Raw genomic sequence first — 19905 nt, forward strand, 5'->3', positions numbered from 1 at the left:
TCTAGTAAAGAAATAATTATTATAATCACATTAAGCGCTTTGGCTGTAAAATTCCTGTAAAAGGGATGGTTGTTCTCACGCGGCGGGGGGAGGGGCCCCTGCGTTTGTTTTGCTTGTTTTCATCTCCTCAGCCCTGGGAAATGAAAACAGCTTTTTATGATGGATAGGCCCTCTCACTGGTGCTTGACCTTCAGGGTGGATTTCTGCTGAGCTCGGCGGAAAACGCTGCTCACGGTTGTGGCTCCCACATGTTGGGGGCGGGAGGGGAGCACAGAGCGGCCCTTCCCAAAAACAGAACAACAAGAACCGTGGGCGGATGCGGGAGCCAGCGGGCCAGAGACCCAGACAGTGCCCCACTGCAGCAGCCAGAGTGGGCTCGCTTCAAGCCGGCGCCGGACACCACTCTGTTTGCGTGGCTCCCCTGGAGGCTTCCTCCATCTCTTCCTGCGGGGCGGGGGGACATGCCTTCTCCAGGGTTCCCTGGTCAGAGGGGAGACCCGAGGTCCTGGCCGAGCCTCGGCGAGCCCCACCCCATAGTCCCTGCATCCAGGATGGTCTGCCCCTTTCCGGGGTCTGCACTCCCCTCCAGGCCCCCAGCAGGGGCTGAGCCCAGGGGCCTGCAGGCAACCTGTGTCCCAGGGCAGTTTGGACCACTGACCCCCCCACCCGCGGTTCAGCTGAGCTCTCAGACTCACAAAACCACTGACTCCCCAGGCCCTGCCTGGAAGCTGTGGGTGAGGAGGCCCCAGTTATGGGGTGACACAGACCGCAGTTCTGGCGCGGCGAGTGCCCTTCTCTGGGGCCAGCACAGGCCTGGCAGGGGACAAGGACGCACCTGCCCCATCTCCCAGCTTGGCTCGGCACACAGAGGCCCAGGGCAGCCTGAAGTCCCCACTTGCTCCACAGCCTTCCCTGGGGTTTGAGGCCCTCCATGCTGGCGCAGGCCCCGACACCTGCTCCTGAGACAGCAACAGCCTGGCCCCGGCAGCTCTGCTGCAGCCGGAGAATCATCAGGGAGCCTGCCCAGAGACAGCCCTCCTCACGGCCCATCCTTCCACGGTCCTGTCCCTCCACTGACCTGTCCCTCCACTCCCCACGTCTCCCACTCCACCATCTCTCCATGGTCCTGTCTCTCCACAATCCCGTCTTTCCACGCCCTGTCTCTCCACGCCCTCTTCACCAAGTGGGAGCTGAGGCTGCAGACAGGGCAGGGTTCTGGAGTCCAGGGTACAAGGCGTCTGTCCGCACCGGGGCGGGCAGGCCAGGGCCCCACATCCTCACTGAAGGACAAGAGTGGGCCTGAGGGACAGCAGGTGGGGACAGTGCAGACGGTGGGCAGAGCTATGTCCCTCACAGGCCCTGCTGGCCAGTGACCACATCCTGGGCATGCGGGGAGGGAGCCCAGTGGTGCTTCAGGATCAGAAAGGGTCAGGGTGTTCCCTACTGGGGTCTGGGATGGGCCCCCAGGAGCTCCCCTGCAGCCTCAGTGGGCCGGGCAAAGCCAGGCCTCCTGCTTCTCCTTCAAGGCTGGAGGACCCGAGGCCGAGGACACTGCTGCAGCCAGACCCTGGCCCGTGGCCCTCCACCACCCCTAGAGCCACCCACTCCCCCTCAGGCCGAGACGCTGCGGGCACAGCTGGACGAGGCCCACGAGGCACTGGCCGCGCTGCGCCGGGAGCTGCAGGGCAGCGAGGAGACCCAGGAGGGGCTGCAAAGGGAGGCCCGGGACGCCCGCCGGGCACTGGCCGATGCGGCCCACGAGAAGGACGCACTGCGGGATTCCAACACCAAGCTGCGGGCCGCCCTCCGCCGGGCCGAGCAGGAGAAGGCCAGGTAGGGCGGCCCCCAGGAGCAGCTCCCACCAGCCAGCCCGGTTAGGCCCTGGGGACAGGGCGGTGGGACACAGGGTGTCCTACAGGGCGGGGTCCAACGATGGTGCAGAGGGCCCACCAGCCAGGCCCGGGTGCTAGCTGCCCACCCAGACAGTCCACAGTGCAGGCCTGGGAAGGGGAGGCTGGGACGTCGCGGGCCTGTCCTCACCCTCGAGAAGTTCCGTCCAGTAGCTGAGACAGGCCCCGAGTGGTCGGAAGGAGACGGCCAAGGGCTGGGGAGCGAAGGAGGCCCCCCAGGGGCAGGATGGCCTGGGGGGTGCTGCGGCCTTCACAGCGAGCCTCAGAGGGGCCATGGGGGCCAGGACGGGGCTGGGGAGGAGGCTGAGACCTAGGGAGCAGGGCTGAGACCTGGGGAGGGGGTGGCTGAGACCTGGGGAGGGGGCTGAGACCCAGGGAGTGGGGGCGCTGAGACCTGGGGAGGGGGTGAGATCAGGGAAGGGGGCTGAGACCTGGGGAGGGTGCGGCTGAGACCCAGGGAGGGGGCTGAGACCTGGGGAGCGTGGGGCTGAGACCCGGGGAGGGGGTGCTGAGACCCGGGGAGGGGATGCTGAGACCCGGGGAGGGGTGTGAGACCTGGGGAGGGGTGTGAGACCCAGGGAGGGGGTGTAACCTGGGGAGCGGGGCTGAGAGCTGGGGAGGGGGTCCTAAGATCAGGGAGGGGGGCTGAGACCCAGGGGGGGTGGGCTGAGACCTGGGGAGGGGGCTGAGACCTGGGGGTATGAGACCTGGGCGGGGGGACCTGAGACCTGAGGAGGGGGCTGAGACCCGGGGAGGGGCTGAGACACGGCCCTGGTAAGCGGCGCGGCCATCGCAGAGTCCGATCCAGACAGAGCATGCCCGCAGAGACTGGGCTTTGGGAAGCTAGGATGGCAGGTGGGGAGATGGCGGCCTGCTGGTCTCCAGGACGGTCCCCTGGGGGTGCCGGAGCCCCCCCGCGCTCCCCAGCCTGAGCCCGCCCGCACCCCTCCGCTCAGCTTCAAGCGCTCCACGGAGGAGAGGGAGCAGAAGGTCCTGGTCCTGGAGGAGGCCTGGGCAGCGGCCCAGAAGCAGGCGGGCGAGCTGCGGGCCAGCCTGCGGGAGGCGGAGCGGGCGGCTGTGGACACCCAGCGGCAGCTCCAGGAGCTACGCAGACAGGTGAGGGCACCATCCTGGGCCCCCGCCCCAGGAGCAGCCCCATTCCCGCCTCCAGGCCCCCAGGGCACTGTCCCCAGGCTCAGTGCGGCTCAGACCCACGGGGCCCAGGTTGGGCCTGCCAGCGAGACACAAGGGCAAGCCCCAAACTCCCTGCTTAAAACAATCGCCCTGATGCCCATGGAGCCTGGGAGCCAGGAATCCAGCCAGGGGTTAGCACGGCTCTGCTCCACAAAGATCACACCAAGGAGACCCAGCCACACGGGGCGGGGGGACAGACGGTGGGGTTCTCCCGACGCACCTTCTCCGGCACCCGGTGCCTGATGCTGGCTGTGGGGGTTCAGCCAGGCGGTGCCCACGCCCCCAGGTGGCCTGGGCTCCTCCCATCACGCTGCCTCCGAGCTCAGGGTGAACAGATGGGCACCACCTTATCAGCCGTCCTTGGCTTCTGAGGCCACGGCCACTGACACGACCGCCTTGGTCTCAAGCTCACCCCAGGGGGGTCCTAGAGCCCCCTCGTGTGGGAGGCCTGCCAAGCGTGAGCACACACTTTTTCAGCTTTCTACAGACACGGCAGTTGGTGAATCGCTGTGGGGACAGGCACAAGTACACCTCTTGCTCACGTGACCTGTACACCAGGCATCATTCACGTCTCTGGGCGCCTCAGGGTCCCGGCCCCAAGATGGGAGGCACAAGCAGGGACTGGGGAGTGGCTGAAGGGGTCAGCTCCTAGAGTCTGCTCTCCCAAGGGCGCAGAACAGACTGCAGCCCTGAGTGGGGCGTGACTCAGCCTCCCTGCATTCCGTCTGCTGCCCAAGAGGGGGGCCTCTCCCCAGAACATGTGAGCAGGGGCGGGGGTCAACACAGCTTGCCGACTACCCCAGCCCCTTCTGGCACAGGGGCCCAGGCAGCCCCATCACAGTGGCCCCTCCACGTCCAGGTGACGACGCTGGAGGCAGAGAACCAGAGAAAGAGCCGGGAGCTGGTGCGGCTGCAGACCCGGGGCACCCAGGAGCCAAGCCAGCAGGAGGCCCTGGCACTGCAGACGCTGGTGGCCGAGGCGGAGGCCACCCGCGAGGACTCGCAGCGGGAGGTGGGCACCCAGCACCCGGGGCTTCCGTCTGGCCGGAGCAGGACCGTGCGTGGGGGCCTGGGCACCTCCCGAGGGGAAGGGGTGGCTGCGTTTATTCCCCATTTGCTCACGAGTATTCAGAGGCCCCTCACCCAACTGCAGAGGGACGCCCTGGGGGCTGGGGCACAGGTCAGGCCGTGGGCAGGGTCTGCAGCAGCAGACAGGGTGTCCGCATTGGGAGGGACAGGGCGGACGCTGCAGAGGCGCGGTTGGGTCAGGGAGGGCCCGTCCACCCTGGGGCTGCACCGCCCAGAGGAGGGAGAGGACGGTGGCCCAGCGGGAGGCCCATGGGGACAGGTCCTGGTCTGGGGCAGGGGGCTTGGGGGGCGGGAGTGAAGTGATCGGGAGGAGGGGTGGCCTGGCCACTGGCCTGCGTGCGCTGACGGGACGGCATTCCGCTGGTCCCGTTTACCCCTTTGGAAGCCCATGGCGGGGGCCCTGGACTCAGGACGACAGCGGGTGAGCTGTGGCAGACTGGCCTGGAGCTGGCCCCACACAGGCCCTGGAGCAGGCAGCCTTTGGCCATCGCCTTCTCTGGCGAGGGTTGTGTGGCTGCCAGCCAGGCTCTTTGCTGCCTGCCAGGACCTGCTTGGTGGTCCTGGGGTGCTCTCCCCACCTGGGTTCAGGGGTCCCCGCTGCCAGACATGCGTTGGGAGGCAAGTCAAGGGTCCCCCGGCTGTGACACCCCAAGGAGGGGCTGAGGCCGAGACGCCTGGGGAGTCTTGGAGGGTCTGGAGCCCCCACACCCGTCCCACAGGTCCAGAGGCTGCGGCGGATGCTGGCAGAGGTGGAGGCCCAGGCCGAGACCCAGGAGAAGCACCTGGAGCGGCAGCTCTGCGAGAGCCGGGGGTCCGAGCGGGCCCTCTGGGCTGAGCTGCGCGGCGTTGCCCGGAAGCTGCTGCAGGCCGACGGCGTGGCCGACAGCCTCCAGGCTCGCCCGGACAGGGCCTGTGGCCGGGCCCACGGCCTAAAACAGGAGCTGGCCCAGGCCGAGGGCACCCGGCGGGAGGCGGAGGGCCAACGGAGCCAGCTGTGGTCCACGATCCACCCCAGCGTGGGGCTCCATGGATGGAGCCCTGTGCCCTCTCCTGAGCCAGCAGGGCCCCCCATCAGAGGTCAGTGCCCTCCACGCCCACCCTGTCACCCACCCGGGGCACCCCAGCCCCCCCAGGGCTCTCCCTCGCTCCCCGAGAGTGGGGCCAGCAGCGTGAAGGGTCGGGGCGCCTGTGCCTCTGTGTCCACCCCCCACCATGCCCCCAGCGTGCCCCACTGCACCCCCACCGTGCCCAGTGGCCATCCGCACCCTCACTGCACCCCCAGCGCACCCAGCGGTCACCTCTGTCCTCAGGCTCAGAGAGCCGGTCCCGCTCGCTGCTCCGGTGGCTGTCGCCCGGCCCTGGAGCCCGCAAGGCAGAAGGGGCCCGGGCCTCCATGAGGGACGCCCAGAGGGACCTGACGCAGAAGCTGTGGGATGCCCAGTGGGAAGGGTAAGGGGAGTTGCTAGGACACACCCGGGGGGCTTAGGGGGGTGGGGAGGAGCCTCTCACTCAGGCTGCGGGCCTTCTGTCTGTTCCCCCTGGCTCTGCTGAGACCCTGGCGGGACCCGGTGGGACAAACACCACTAAACACTCGAGCCACTGGAAGCCCAGCTTCCCCCTTGTCCGGCTGTCTCTGTGCTCCGCCAGCCGCAGGGCCCATCCTCCGAGGACCCATCCCAGGGGCTGGCCAGGTTACCCCAGAGTGCTTCAGTGACCTACACTCTGGGGACCAAGCCCCCACCCTGCTGCCCTGGGGACCCCTGTGAGCCCTGCCCCAAGCAGCCCTGAGCTGCCCCACTGCCAGCCGCCAGCTGGGCATGTGGACTGTCTGCCCACCCACGGGCTGCCCCCAACCTCAGTCCCCCCTGAGCCTGAGCACCTGGCGGGGCGAGGCCAAGAGCGAGCCTCAGTCTCCCGGGCCATGCAGGTGCCCCCCGAACCTGGGAGCCAGGCGAGTGGCCCTGCTTGCCCCCCAGGCTGGCACCAGGTGGAGGGCAAGCTGAGCAGTGCACAGGCCATGTGGGCTCTGCAGGAGGAGGTGCTCCCGAGGCTGCAGGTGAGGCGCCCAGCATATGCGGCAGGCCACAAGAGGTGGAGGCTGCAGGTGGCGAGCACCCACACCCCAGGGCAGTGGGGGGACGGGGAGGCCGAGAGGGCTGCTGAGGAAGGAGAGGTTTCAGCTGCCCGTGGTCACAGGCTGCTGAGCTGGCTGAAGCAGATGGTCCCCAGGCACACTGGGCCCCACAGAGCTGACTCCTCAGGGTTGACCCGAGCAGAGCATCTTTGAGGTGGTCCAGCCCTTACTTTACAGACTGGGGAAACTGAGTCCTGAGCAGGGAGCAACTTGGCCCCCACGGCACAGCGAGCAAGGAGCAGGGTCAAGACAGGCCGCAACCGCCCAGATCTGTGCTTTCAGGGCAGGGAGGGGTGACACCGGCCCAGCCTAGGCGCTCTCCGAGTGTGCGGGGTCGGGGGTCAGGTTTACCTGCCGTGGGACCAGGTCCTGGCTGGGAGCTTGTGAGGTGCCCAGGCACTGGGGGAGGGGCTGAGAGAGCAGGGGAGGGGCCCAGGCTGTGTTCCGTTTCACATGTATGTTCACGTGTATCTGTTCCACACACATTTAAAAGCCGTTTCCTGTTTGCAGGTTACAATTTTCGAAATGTCTCTATTAAATTAACCTCACAAATGCAGCTTTCACATACTCCATCCGCATTCTGTCTCCTGAGTTTATCAGAGCTAAGAATCACGTGCTGAATTTTCCGACTACAATTACTGGGAGGCATGTCTCCTCTTGGTTCTAGAAGCTTGTAATTTCTGGTTTCTGGGACATGCTCCGCCTCACGTGACCTGGAAGCCTCTGTGCCCTGCCCCACGCTGTTTGTCCTGAATTCTGCTCTGCTCCACGCCCGTAGTGCCACCCCACCCCACCCCGGCCTTGGACTCTGCATTTGACCCTCTGTGTATTTGGCCGTCACTTCGTCAGCCTCCCTTCAGTTCAGCTCAGTCGCTCAGTCGTGTCCGACTCTGCAACTCCGTGGACTGCAGCAGTCCAGGCCTCCCTGTCCATCACCAACTCCCGGAGTTCACTCAGACTCATGTCCATCAACTCAGTGATGCCATCCAGCCATCTCATCCTCTGTCTTCCCCTTCTCTCCTGCCTTGAATCTTTCCCAGTATCAGGGTCTTTTCAAATGAGTCAGCTCTTCGCATCAGGTGGCCAAAGTACTGGAGTTTCAGCTTCAACATCAGTCCTTCCAATGAACACTCAGGACTGATTTCCTTTAGAATGGACTGGTTGGATCTCCTTGCTGTCCAAGGGACTCTCAAGAGTCTTCTCCAATACCACAGTTCAAATGCATTGGTTCTTCAGTGCTCAGCTTTCTTCACAGTCCAATTCTCACACCCATACATGACCACTGGAAAAACCATAGCTTTGACTAGATGGACCTTTGTTGGCAAAGTAACGTCTCTGCTTTTCAATATGCTCTCTAGTTTGGTCATAGCTTTTCTTCCAAGGAACAAGTGTCTTTTAATTTCATGGCTGCAGTCACCATCTGCAGTGATTTTGGAGCCCCCCAAAATGAAGTCTGTCACTGTTTCCACTGTTTCCCCATTTATTTGCCATCAAGTGATGGGACCAGATGCCATGATCTTCGTTTTCCGAATGTTGAGCTTTAAGCCAACTTTTTCACTGTCCTCTTTCACTTTCATCAAGAGGCTTTTGAGTTCTTCTTCACTTTCTGCCATAAGGGTGGTGTCATCTGCATATCTGAGGTTATTGATATTTCTCCCAGCAATCTTGATTCCAGCTTGTGCTTCATCCAGCCCGGCATCTCACATGACGTACTCTGCATACAAGTTAAACAAGCAGGGTGATGATATCCAGCCCTGACGCACTCCTTTCCTGATTTGGAGCCAGTCTGCTGTACCATGTCAGGTTCTGACTGCTGCTTCTCCGCCTGCACACAGTTTCTTGGGAGGCAGGTCAGGTTTCCGGTGTTCGCGTCTCTCGAAGAAATGAAAGCTGTGTGCTGACTGCAGTCTGCTTCTCTCCCGTCGCTGACAGGACACTCACTGCTGTAGCGCCGCCTTTGTGTCCTTTCACTGGGGGGCCGTGTATGCGGGTTCCCCCACTCCAGCCCCCCTTCCCTCCAGCGTCTGCGCGTGGCGTCACAGCTCCTCCCCTTCCTGGCCGCCTCTGGGGCAGGCGGCACTGTAACAGAAGCACTTTCCCTGCTGTTCAGTGTTAAGCGTGAAGAGAATGCGTGCATCTCCTGAGCGCAGGGACCCCTTAGCTGGACCCTGGGCCTCCCAGCTGTAGAGCGTGTACACCTGTGCCTCTGGGGCTACAGAGCCTGCTCTGCTCTGGGCGGTTCCACTGAAACCTCGCTGCAGCCCGCCCTCCGCTCGGCCCCGCCCTCCTTGCTGACCTTGAACTTCACCTTCCTGTCACCATGCTTGGGGACTCAGGGTCTCAGAGAGCTCAGCCGCCCTGGATGCTCTCCCTGCCTCCCCGAGGCCCTGGGCAAGCCCTCATGTTTTCACTGAGGATGGTTCACTCTCTGGCTCCGGCTCTGGTCTCACCTTCTTTAGAAAGTCAGTTACAGTTTTCTGACACGATTTGCATTTCTCACTTTTCAATTCAAGACCCTCAGATCAGACTCTGGGGACTGGCTGCTCTCCTGAACCATAGCTGACAGCAACTCACTTGCTAATTCTTTTTCCTTCTTTCAAGAAGGGGGTCTGGTCTTGTTCCAAGCTGGGGTACAGAGGAACCCATCAGGGGTTTCATGCGTCTCTGCCCAGACATTTCAGGCTCAAAGGAAAGGCAGAGAGCCAGATTCCAAGGGGAGCCACGGGGGGCCGTGGGGAGACATGAGAGAGCCATGGGGAGGTGTGGGGGAGCCACGGAGAGATGTGTAGAGATGGGGGGAGATGTGGGGAGCATTGGGACTTGTGGGGAGGTATGGGGAACCATGGGGAGATGTGGGGAGATATGAGGAGATGTAGGGAGATGTGTGGAGATATAAGGAGATATAGGGAGATATATGGAGATATGAGGAGATGTGGGGAGATGTGTGGAGACATGAGGAGATGTGTGAAGATATGGGGACATGTGTGGAGATGTGGGGTGATGTGTGGACATGTGGGGACCTGTGTGGAGATGTGGGGAGATAGGAGGAGATGTGGGGAGATATGAGGAGATGTAGGGATATGTGGGGAGACGTGTGGACATGTGGGGACATGTGTAGAGATGTGGGGAGATATGAGGAGATGTGGGGGAGATGTGGGGACATGTGTAGAGATGTGGGGAGATGAGTGGAGATGTGGGGACCTGTGTGGAGATGTGGGGAGATATGAGGAGATGTGGGGGAGATGTGGGGACATGTGTAGAGATGTGGGGAGATGAGTGGAGATGTGGGAACATGTGTGGAGATGTGGGGAGATATGAGGAGATGTGGGGAGATATGAGGAGATGTGGGGAGATGTGGGGAGACGTGTGGAGATATGAGGAGATGTGGGGAGATATGAGGAGATGTGGGGGAGATGTGGGGACATGTGTAGAGATGTGGGGAGATGAGTGGAGATGTGGGAACATGTGTGGAGATGTGGGGAGATATGAGGAGATGTGGGGAGATATGAGGAGATGTGGGGAGATGTGGGGAGACATGTGGAGATATGAGGAGATGTGGGGAGATATGAGGAGATGTGGGGGAGATGTGGGGACATGTGTAGAGATGTGGGGAGATGAGTGGAGATGTGGGAACATGTGTGGAGATGTGGGGAGATATGAGGAGATGTGGGGGAGATATGAGGAGATGTGGGGACATGTGTAGAGATGTGGGGAGATGAGTGGAGATGTGGGAACATGTGTGGAGATGTGAGGAGATATGAGGAGATGTGGGGGAGATGTGGGGACATGTGTAGAGATGTGGGGAGATGAGTGGAGATGTGGGAACATGTGTGGAGATGTGGGGAGATATGAGGAGATGTGGGGGAGATGTGGGGACATGTGTAGAGATGTGGGGAGATGAGTGGAGACGTGGGAACATGTGTGGAGATGTGGGGAGATTGAGGAGATGTGGGGGAGTGGCACCAGAGGCATTGCTGAGTCCCCCAGAACTTTTCTGTTCCGGGAATAGGGAGTGAGGCCTGACCTCAGAGAACAGCTGCAGCCCTTCCTGGTGACTCAACCCCTATGACCTTGGTCCCTGAAGGTCAACCCCCAACCCCTGCACCCCTCCAGCCTGACTTCTGAGGTCCCTACAAGGGGTTCCTACATCGGGTTCCCACATGGGTCCCCACATGGGTCCCCACATGGGGTTTCCACACGGGATTCCTACATGGGTCCCCACATGGGCTTCCCACATGGGTTCCCACATGCGGGTCCGACATGGGTCCCCACAGGGGCTCCACTCGGGTGCTGACAGCATCTTCAGGATGTTGTTTACATCTCTCTGCCCACACTCATTTTTCTGCTTGGCCAAGTGTTTAGCAGAGCGTGTGTGCTAAAATCTATCCATATTATGTCCAATTTTTCTAAGAATCCTGGCAACTATCGATTCTCCTATTTTGGGGCCAGTTGGCTTCATCTGCTCTCCATCTTTTGGGAACCCTCAAAGTCCCTGACTCCAGCTCTGAGGAAAGTTTCCCAGTTTCTGTGATCTGCTGGCCATTGCGGTGGGCGCCGGGGAGGGGTTTCAGGCGCCCCTAAGGCAGCAGAGGCCCCTGGCACGCCCGCACTCCCAGGGAACCTGAGCTGCACTGTTTCCCGCTGGCGGGGCACTCAGGACTCACCGCCACACACCCACAGCGCGTCCAGGCCAGGTGGCCAGGCTGCCAGTGCGAGCTAGAGCGAGGCCTGCCTTTTACAACATCTTTCACTTTCATGGACTGGATTTTCCCCCGTTTCACATAAGCCAATGTGTTTGTCAAGAGAAAGTTAATTAAAAACATATTTTTCTAATTAAATGGTAGGCTGTGCTATGCAAACAGTAAGATTCTTGTTTGAGAACAAACCACCCCCCGCTTCCCGCCGTTTCCAGGGCTACCCTGGGAATTCAATGGATCAACAAGGCAGACCCGAGCCCTGAGGTTAGGACACGCGCGAACACAGGCCCCAGGGGGCCCGGAGGCCGCTGGTGGCCCAGCCAGCGCAGGCGCGGCGGGGGGCCTGGCGCCTGCCCACTGGGAGAGGCCGCGCAAGGCTGTCCTCGGCCCAGAGCCAGATCAAGGCCTCAATGGCGCGGAGGGCTCACGGTTGCCTCCTGGCACCCAGGCATGCCACGTCCACAGCTCGCCACACGCCCTCCACACCCTCCTCTTCCACAGAGAGCTTGCCTCCAGGGCCTGAATCAGGCTTCCGTCCAGGTTCTAGAAGCAAAGCAGGGAGCGGCTCGGCCTCCCGGGCCGGAGGCGCTGGCCCGCGCTGTGGCTGGAGTGGATTCCTAATGTTTGATCAAGAATGTCTGTGTTCCTTTAGGGTGTCATACTTACCCGAGTTCTTTAATATGTTACATGTATTTTATTTTCATAAAATAAATTGATGAGCTTTCTATGTTTTTCTGTCACCTGAGAGAGTCTAAACAGCCTCAGAGTTAAGCTTTCTTGAAAGGCTGCATTGAACTTACCCGCAAGTTCCCTGCCGCGCCTGTCATCTTAAATAACCATTTGAATTCCCTCTCCCAACTTTTCCCCCTTGGTCTGTTTCAGTTTTCCATCTCTTCTGGGGTCAGTTTTTGACATTTGGAAGTCACTCATCCCATGTTTTTTAATGTACCAGGGAATCACTCTCATATTTAACCATTATTTACACGTGTTGTTGTTGCTCATTCACTAAGTCGTGTTTGACTCTTTGCGAACCCACGGACTGCAGCACACCAGGCCTCCCAGTCCCTCACCATCTCCCGGAGTTTGCTCAAACTCATGTCCGTTGAGTCGGTGATGCCATCCAACCATCTCATCTTCTGTCGTCCCCTTCTTCCCTCCTGCCTTCAATCTTTCCCAGCATTAGGGTTTTTTCAAATGAGTCAGCTCTTCGCATCAGGTGGCCAAAGTATTGGAGCTTTAACTTCAGCATCAGTCTTTCCAATGAATATTCAGAGTTGATTTCCTTTAGGATTGACTGGCAGTTAGATTTCATTTATATCTGTAGTTACATCTGTTTCTGTCCCTGATGTTAAGAGATTTTTGTTTCTCTTTAAGTTGCCAACAGTTCGTCTGTCTTATTGGCCTTTTCAAAGAATTAACTTTTATCTCTTTTCTCCTTTTTGTTCATTTTTATCCCTAATAACATCCTCTTTTTGTTGTTGTAACATTTCTGATTTCTTTGATTATATAAGTGATGTATTTATGTTTGGGCTTATTCTTTCAATGGTAAACATATTCAATATTAGCCCATTTTCCTTCATCATAGTTTTCAATATGAATTCTTCCCCCCTCCCTTTTTTTTAACCAATTTTCTAGGAGTTTGTGTCTTTATTTCTTCTTTCGTTCAAAGGTTATTTATTAATGGAAGAATAATTAAAGCTTGTGTCTCTTTTTGTCACTTGTCTTATTGGAGAGCGAGCTGGCTCTGGGCAGTTACAAGCTTTTGATCGGCTTCCAGATAATCTGCTCTTTGCTTATGCGCCTGCTCTCTTGGTTGTTGATTTTGGTTGTTGGTTTGTTGGTTCAGTTTTGTCTACTTGTTTGTGGTACATTTGGAGGGAAACTGGACAAGTTGATAGCAGTTTACAGAGAATAGATGTTTGAGATTTTCCAAGGGATTTTGAAAGAGAATAAGAAAACTGACTGCATCAGTATTGTGGTGAAAGCAGCAGAGGTCGGCATGAGGGAGGGCAGAGAGGTGAGCAGGGCAGAGTCCGGAAGCGTCCAGCTGCCAGGAACCCACAGCAGACCTGGCCTCCGTCCGGGCCACTGAGGCCCACTGTGTGAAGAGAAGGGCTCTGCCACTTACACATGAGCTCTTCCCAGTGACGGTTCTGTCCCAGGACTGGCCAGAGGGCTCCGGGCTCCCAGAGGGCAGGACCAGGCGGCTGTACCTGCCACCCATGCCCACCTGCACCGGACGTTGGCCAACCGACGAACAGACCGATCCAAGTCACAGTGGATGCGAAGGTCGAGGACCTAAGCCCAAGAGCTCAGAGGGACGGGCTGGGGGCGGCAGCAGCCTCTGCTCTCGTGCAACAGGCCGGGTGATGAGTCGCCCCCGCCTGCAGGGCTGGTGCCTGAGGCGTCTCCGCCTCTGTGACCCCCGTGTTCCGGCAGCCCTCATACGAGGGGGGACCCCCACAGTTCTCCTATCCTTCCCTTGGTCCCAACAGGAGCCCCATGAGATCACATCACACCCGTCCACAGGACGGAAACCCAGGCTGGGAGCTGGTCCAAGGGTGCACACGAAGCCCCAGCCCCTTCCTCAAACCCAGGAGCTGCCGGAGTGGGCTGTGAAGCCTGGGCAGGAGGGCTGGGCGGCGTGCACGCCTGCAGCTGCACCCCACTCTGAGCGCTGTGGGCTGGTGACGCTGGCTCGGCCAGCCCCCACCTGTCTCAGGATCAGGGCTCAGAAAAGCCACCCAAGGAGGAGCCCGACTCAGTGGGGCACAGGCCGGTGTTCATGAAGGCGGCCCACGCCATTGGTACTGTGGTCATCCCAGTCACAGAAGCCCGTACAAGCCGCGCAGCGCAAGAGCAGCGCAGTGCTCCACAGCGGTGCCTGTGCCTCCTTAGAAGACCGAGAAATGCTTAAGCCATAGTTGAGGGAAACTTCTGCTTTTCTACTGGAAAATGTACACAAACAGAAAACTGTCATTTCCAAAATTACAAAGAAGGGTGAAACTTCAATTTTAGGTACAAGCATTGCTCTCCTTCCTTTAGTTAAAGTCCTAAATAGTCAGAACCCCAAAAATCCATGCAGGGTCACTCTGCCTGCCTTCCTCACCCAGCCTGGGACGGACCGTCACGGCCCCGCCCTCGCCTGAGCCCGCCCTCCTCCCGCATTCGGTGAAGACTGGCCGGGAAAGGCTGTGAAAGCCCCTGAGTCACCCCGCTCCCTGTGCACCACGAGGCTGCTGCCTGAGCCTGTGACCCGAGGGCTGAGCCTGGTGGGTCAGCAGGGTCTCTGCCTTCGGGTCCCCTCTCTGGCTCTGTGCACCCCAAAACCCACACCCCACCCCTCGCCGCTGCCCATCTCCCCTCCCCCAGCCAGGTTTCTGGAAGGGCTGCCCGCCTCCTATCCCCAGACCTTCAGCACCCCAACCCCGCCGCCTCACACACAGAGACCACCAGCAACCTGGTCCCGTCCAGAGGGTCCTTTGGGGCCTGATTCTCCAGCCTCTGGAGCATCCCGCACAAGGGGCCCCCCGTCCCTCCCGAGCTGCACCAGCTCGCTGAGCCTCCCGGGGCTGTGTCTCCTCTTCTCTCTGCTCTCAAGTCCATTTGCCGCCCGTTCCTAGCCCTAGCCACTGCGGGCTCCCTGAGGACAATCTCGGGGAGCCCAGTTTGCCTCCCTTGCCCCCTCACCTCCGCCTTCCCGCTCAGCCGCCCACAATAGGACACCATGCATTCCCAGAGGCCCAGGCCCACTGTGCTGGCTCCAGCCCCGGACACAGGGCACCATCGCCTTTCACCGAGGCTCTGAGCCGGGTGGAGGGTGGGCGGGCTCGTGGCCCTGGGCTGTCAGGCTAGGAAGGCAGTGGGCAGCACCAGGCTCGGGCTGAGGAGGAATCCCCAGCGTCCCGGGAGCACACGGCGAGCCCCGAGGAAGCAGGCCGCACGTGGTGGGCATAGGGCAGAGCCCCACAGGCCGGCGAGCTTCCGAGGACTACTGGGGTCTTTATTCCAAGCTCTGGGAGTGGGGCAGGGACACGCTTGTCTTCCGAGACCACTCTGACCACAGGGAGGTGCCTTTGCCCACAGGAGGCCAACAAGGCCTCCTTCTAGAACTCTCCCCACCCGACGTGGCACCAAACTGTCTGATGGGTGCCCACTGTACTTGACCTGTTCTTGCTTCTTTACACGCCGCCCCTGTACGTGGTCCAGGCAAACACCTGGTGCCATCGCATCCTCTGGAGCACACCTGGGCTGTGCCCCAGGACCGCCTGAGTCTGACTCCCCCAGGAGCAGCCAGACGCTGCGGCTGGGCCTGGATGGGAGCTGGGGGCGCAGCCAGGGCCCCTGCGCAGGGAGGGGCGGGCCTCTGGAGCTGCCGCTCAGCCCCCTGGAGCGCAGGGGCCAGAAGCCTGAGGGCACTTGGGAGCCCCCGTGGCAGGGGAGGGGCCCCTGGGGGCATGGTCCTGCCTTCCTTCGGAATTAGTCCCTCGGTGTGTGACGGTGTGTGACGGGACATCCAGGGAGACGCTAGGGGCTGGCGTCAGGCATCCAGCCCCCAGCGGACAGCAGGGGAAACCCGGGCAGGAGGGGCGCGCGGGGAGTCGGGGGCCTGAGGTTGGCAGCTCCACTGCGGGCGCCCCGACGAGGACAGCGGGCAGACAGTGGACATGTGCCTTCAGGGAGGATCAGGAGCCGGGCCAGGGGCCCAGCCTCAGGGCGGAGCGCCTGGTCGCCTGCGCTCCGTCCAGGCGCTCGGCCCGGCGGCAGGGAGCGCGCGCCGAGGTCCTGCCGGAGGGGCGGCCGCGCTGAGCCCCGGACGGCCCGCCTGCAGGGGGAGCTCGAGGTGCGCCGGGCGAGGCCCCCGGGAATCAGGGGGTGGAGGGGGTGGTCTCTGCAGAGATGGGGGTGGGGAGACAGGGAATGAGACGTGCAGGGCCTGGGTTGGGGGAGGCACAGGCTTGGATGGGCTTCTCTGTCTCAACCTGCGATTGGGGGCTACGCCTGCCCCGGGCCTGTCCACCTGCCGCCAAGCTGAGCATCAGCGCAGGGCTGACAGGCCCCCCGTGGACCTCCCCGCCCCTCCGCAGTGTGACCCCAGCCCTGCCTTTGCTGTCCCCAGGGAAGCTCCCAGTCATGGCCATCACCTGCCATCCCACGTGGTTCCCACGGCGCAAGCCAGTGCTTCCTGGAGCTGGGTGGCCCTAGCATGCAGCCGCCCGCCCCGGAACCCGAATCCCCTGGAGGGTGTGTCCTGCCGCCCTGGGGCCCGGAAGTGTGGGCACAGATGACCAGGTGCAGCCGCTGCCCCCGCTGTCGCTGAGCTGGCCCTGGCCAGAGAAGGGAGGGTTTGTCCCTCATGAAGGTCCTGGTGATGGTGTCCAGCCAGGGCCTCTCAGACGGGGGAACAGGGTCCAGTGTTACATGGCTCAACCCTGGACTTTGCGGGGGCCCCATGGGTTGGTGGATTCCTGAGCTTGTTGGGGGTCGCTTGCCCCGCGGGGTCCTGCACAGACCAGTTCCACGGTGGGGCAGGGCTCGTCTGGGTATCCTGGGCCAAGGGCAGAAGGACCCGGGCACACAGAGGCCAGGCTTGGCCGTATCAGCACGTAGTCATGGCCGCTGGGATGTGTGAGAAGCTGACTGTGCCCGGGGCTCTCGGACTTGGAAGGACAAAGATGGGGTGGGGGCCGTGTGGACAGGAATGAGGAATGAGGAGGGCTGGCTCAGGGCGGAAGGAGAGGCAGAGGCTGCCGCCACAGCAGGGCAGGATAGGGTGCCTGCGAGCAGAACCAGGGGCAGCAGGGTCCCTGCAGGGGCTGACGACTGCCTGTGCCCCCTGCTGGTGATGACGAGGAGGGTGGGCTCCAGAGCATACTGGCCCTCAAGCCCCAAGGCAGGACAGCAAGGCCTCACCGGCAGGGCACCATCCGGGGCACGCTGTCCAGCTGAGGTGGGCTCAGGGGCAGGAGGGCGTTCCAGAGGGAAGTGGCCAGGTCAGTGGGGCGGCAGTGGGAGGCGGGGACCCTGGGGACAGAATTGGGGTCGGGATGGAGGCTCAGGGGCCAGCAGATCAGGACGGTCACTGAAAGCCAGCGGCCAGCCTGTCCACACAAGGCCACTTGCCCTCCCACAGAGGAGGGTTGGCCAGCCGGGCCCGGTCAGCAGGACCCTGTGCTGAACTGGAGAAGTCGAGGGCTCCGTGGCCACTCAGGGTGGGGGGCCTGGGGTCCGGGAGGCCCAGATGGCACCGCCTCGGGCAGCAGCCCTGGAGCCCAGGGGGAGGAGAGGAGCAGCTAATGAGTTCCAGGAGGTCAGCTGTGAGGGGCCCAAAGCCCATAAACCCTTTACTGGTGTCTCAGGAGGGGAAACCCGGATGCAGCCGTTTATTTATTTTGGATTTCACTTTTCTCTTCTCTTTTTAACATGCATATCCAGGAGTGTAACTGGATTTTTAAAGAAACAGGACTTCCTTTTGCAGTGGAGGGGGACTCTCGCCTTCCCTCAGCCCTGAAGAAGAAAAGACTCTTTGCTGCTGTAGTATGGCCTCTGGACCTCTGCCCTCCAGACCTGCCTGCCTTGTCCCAGGGCCCCCAGAGGCCAGGCCTGTCCAGAGGGCAGGGGGGCGGGTCGAGGGGGCTCAGAAGCAGGGACTGGCCAGGTGGCCCCTGACCACTGCCCCACCCGGCCCAGAGCCAGGGTAGTGGAGACAGGTTCTGGTCGGGGCCCAGGTTCCCATCCTGCCCTAGTGACTGACGGCCAGGCCAGGTCCGCCCTGAGTGTCAGCTGCTTCCTCCAAAGGGACCATCCCTACAGGGGTAAAAGGAGCCCCTAAACCTTCCCCCAAAGACCATGTGTTCTTTCGGTGACCAGTGACCGAGCATCTACCCCAGCTCTTCCATGACCCTCTGTGGGGCATGGCGGGGGTGGGGCCAGGAAGGGCTGTGCCCAAGCAGGGCGGTCCCCAGGCAGGCAGACTGAGGGCCCAGGGGCTGGAGGGTCTAGGTGGCTGTGGGTCCCGGAAGCTGGGTCTGTCCGATGGGTATGAGCTCACACGTGGGACAGACAGGCTGGACCTCTCCGGTGCAGAACAGTGTGGAGACAAAGCCCCGGGCAGCAAGGGGCTCCGCCAGGGAGACCCCTCAGGTCTCAGGGTTCCATGGCCCCGCAGGAGTTGGGGGAACAGTCAAGGACCCGTAAGCCAATGCATGGGCCAGAAGAGGGGGCAGTGTGGGGGACACAGGGTCAGCTGGCCTGCAGGCAGGCCTGGGGTGCTCCGTGTGTACCGGGGCACCTGCCCTTCCCCCACTGACAGCCCCCCCACCCTGTCACCAGACAGGGGATTGGCAAGTAGGGGAGGGGCAAGCCTCAGCTCGTGATGCCTGTGGGACCCACAGTCCAGCCAAGTGGAGAGGAGGACACCATTAAAACAGATGCAAGTCTCGCTTTGGAGGCCTGTGGGCGGGATTCCAGCCCAGACAAGGCCCAGAGGTTGAATGTGTGTACAAAACCCCAAGCCCACCTGCCGGTCCAGGAGGGTGCCTGGACTGCCACAGAGGGCAGTGGGGCCACCTGGACACCCCGGGCTTCTGCGCAGCCCAGCCCGGGGTGGGCACTGAGGTGCCTGGGGTTTTCCCCAGGTCCAGACAGCAGAGCTGGAGCAGGCCCATGCCCAGCGGCTCCAGGAGCTGGCGGCCCGGCACCAGCGACTCCAGGCTGCAGAGACCGAGTGCCTGCACAGAGCCCGACCACAGGCTGCACAGGCCCTGGCGTCCCGAGAGAGGGCCCAGCAGCGGCAGGCGAAGATGCTGGAGGGGCAGGTGGGCTGGCAGGGGTGCACAGGGAAGGGGGGGGCTGTGCCCGCCTGGCCTCAGCCTGAGCTCCTTCAGGCCACCCCAGGGCCCCCACTGTGTCCTCCCGTCACCCCACACTCACTGAGGGGCAGAAGCAGGTCACCGCCCTCTCCACGCCACCATTGACCCCCATCAAGAGGGGTGGGGACAGTCCCACAGTCAGAGGTCGCTGGGTGTGAAGTGTCCAGACGCACCTGGCACACTGCACTGTGGTGGCTCTAGAGTCGGGGACAGGTCAGCAGTGTGTGTGGGGGACGGGGTGGGCACAAAGCAGAACAACACCTTGAGCGTGTAACTCTGCCCCTCCCACACCCACGCACACACACATGCATGCACGTACATGCACACACGCATGCACGTGTGCACATGCATGCACATACAGACACACATGTGTGTGCACACGCATACATGCGCACACATGCGTGCACACTCATGCAAGTGTGCGTGCATGCACGCAAACACACACATGCTGGTCAGGGCTGCCCCATGTGCTCTGAGCTCTCAGACACCAGGGAGCCACCTAGTCAAAACCCCCATTTCCCAGATGAGGAACCTGAGGCCCGGACACGTAGTGAAGCCTATTCCCCCTGAGCAGTGTCCCTCCAGGCCACATGGGCTCGGTTCACCAGGAGTGAACTTTGTCCTCGTCGTGGCTCAGCGGAAGGGGTCCAACCACTGGGGTGGGCGGTCGCCTCGGTCCCCAGGATGCGGTGGTGGTGACCCTGATCACAGGTAGGACCAAACACCCCGTTGGCTGCTGGTGTGTCTGCCCATCTGCCTGGAGCTTCTCCGCAGGCACACCCCCCTCGGGAGCCAGGGACTGTGGCCTCCCAGTCCTTCCGGTCATGGTGCTCAGCCACGGGGCCCGCCCGCCCTCCTGAGCTCCTGCCTGTCCCCAGGTGGCCAGCCGGAGGTAGCCGCTGGACCGGGACATGCAGTGGCAGCGAGCCTGCCTCCGCCAGGCCTTCCGGGCCAAGAAGTGAAGGCGGCTCCCAAGCCCAGGTGGCCAGGCCGCCCCAGCCCCAACCAGC

At 61.7% G+C, this 19905-nt stretch overlaps 1 protein-coding gene across 1 annotated transcript in view; it reads left to right on the top strand.

Moving 5' to 3' along the window:
• The window catches only part of CROCC2 (ciliary rootlet coiled-coil, rootletin family member 2), a 62754-nt gene that overhangs the window by 36528 nt on the left and 6321 nt on the right, over positions 1-19905 (top strand). The window contains 13 exon segments of the mRNA XM_055587137.1: positions 1616-1833; positions 2867-3026; positions 3964-4116; positions 4913-5270; positions 5504-5642; positions 5707-5761; positions 5841-5955; positions 6053-6249; positions 8349-8408; positions 13747-13861; positions 15773-15867; positions 18662-18841; positions 19774-19853. Of these exon segments, the coding sequence (XP_055443112.1) occupies positions 1616-1833; positions 2867-3026; positions 3964-4116; positions 4913-5270; positions 5504-5642; positions 5707-5761; positions 5841-5955; positions 6053-6249; positions 8349-8408; positions 13747-13861; positions 15773-15867; positions 18662-18841; positions 19774-19853 (1925 nt within the window).

Source organism: Bubalus kerabau, chromosome 6 (assembly GCF_029407905.1).
Source record: "Bubalus kerabau isolate K-KA32 ecotype Philippines breed swamp buffalo chromosome 6, PCC_UOA_SB_1v2, whole genome shotgun sequence".
In the NCBI taxonomy this organism is placed as follows: Eukaryota; Metazoa; Chordata; class Mammalia; order Artiodactyla; family Bovidae; genus Bubalus; species Bubalus kerabau.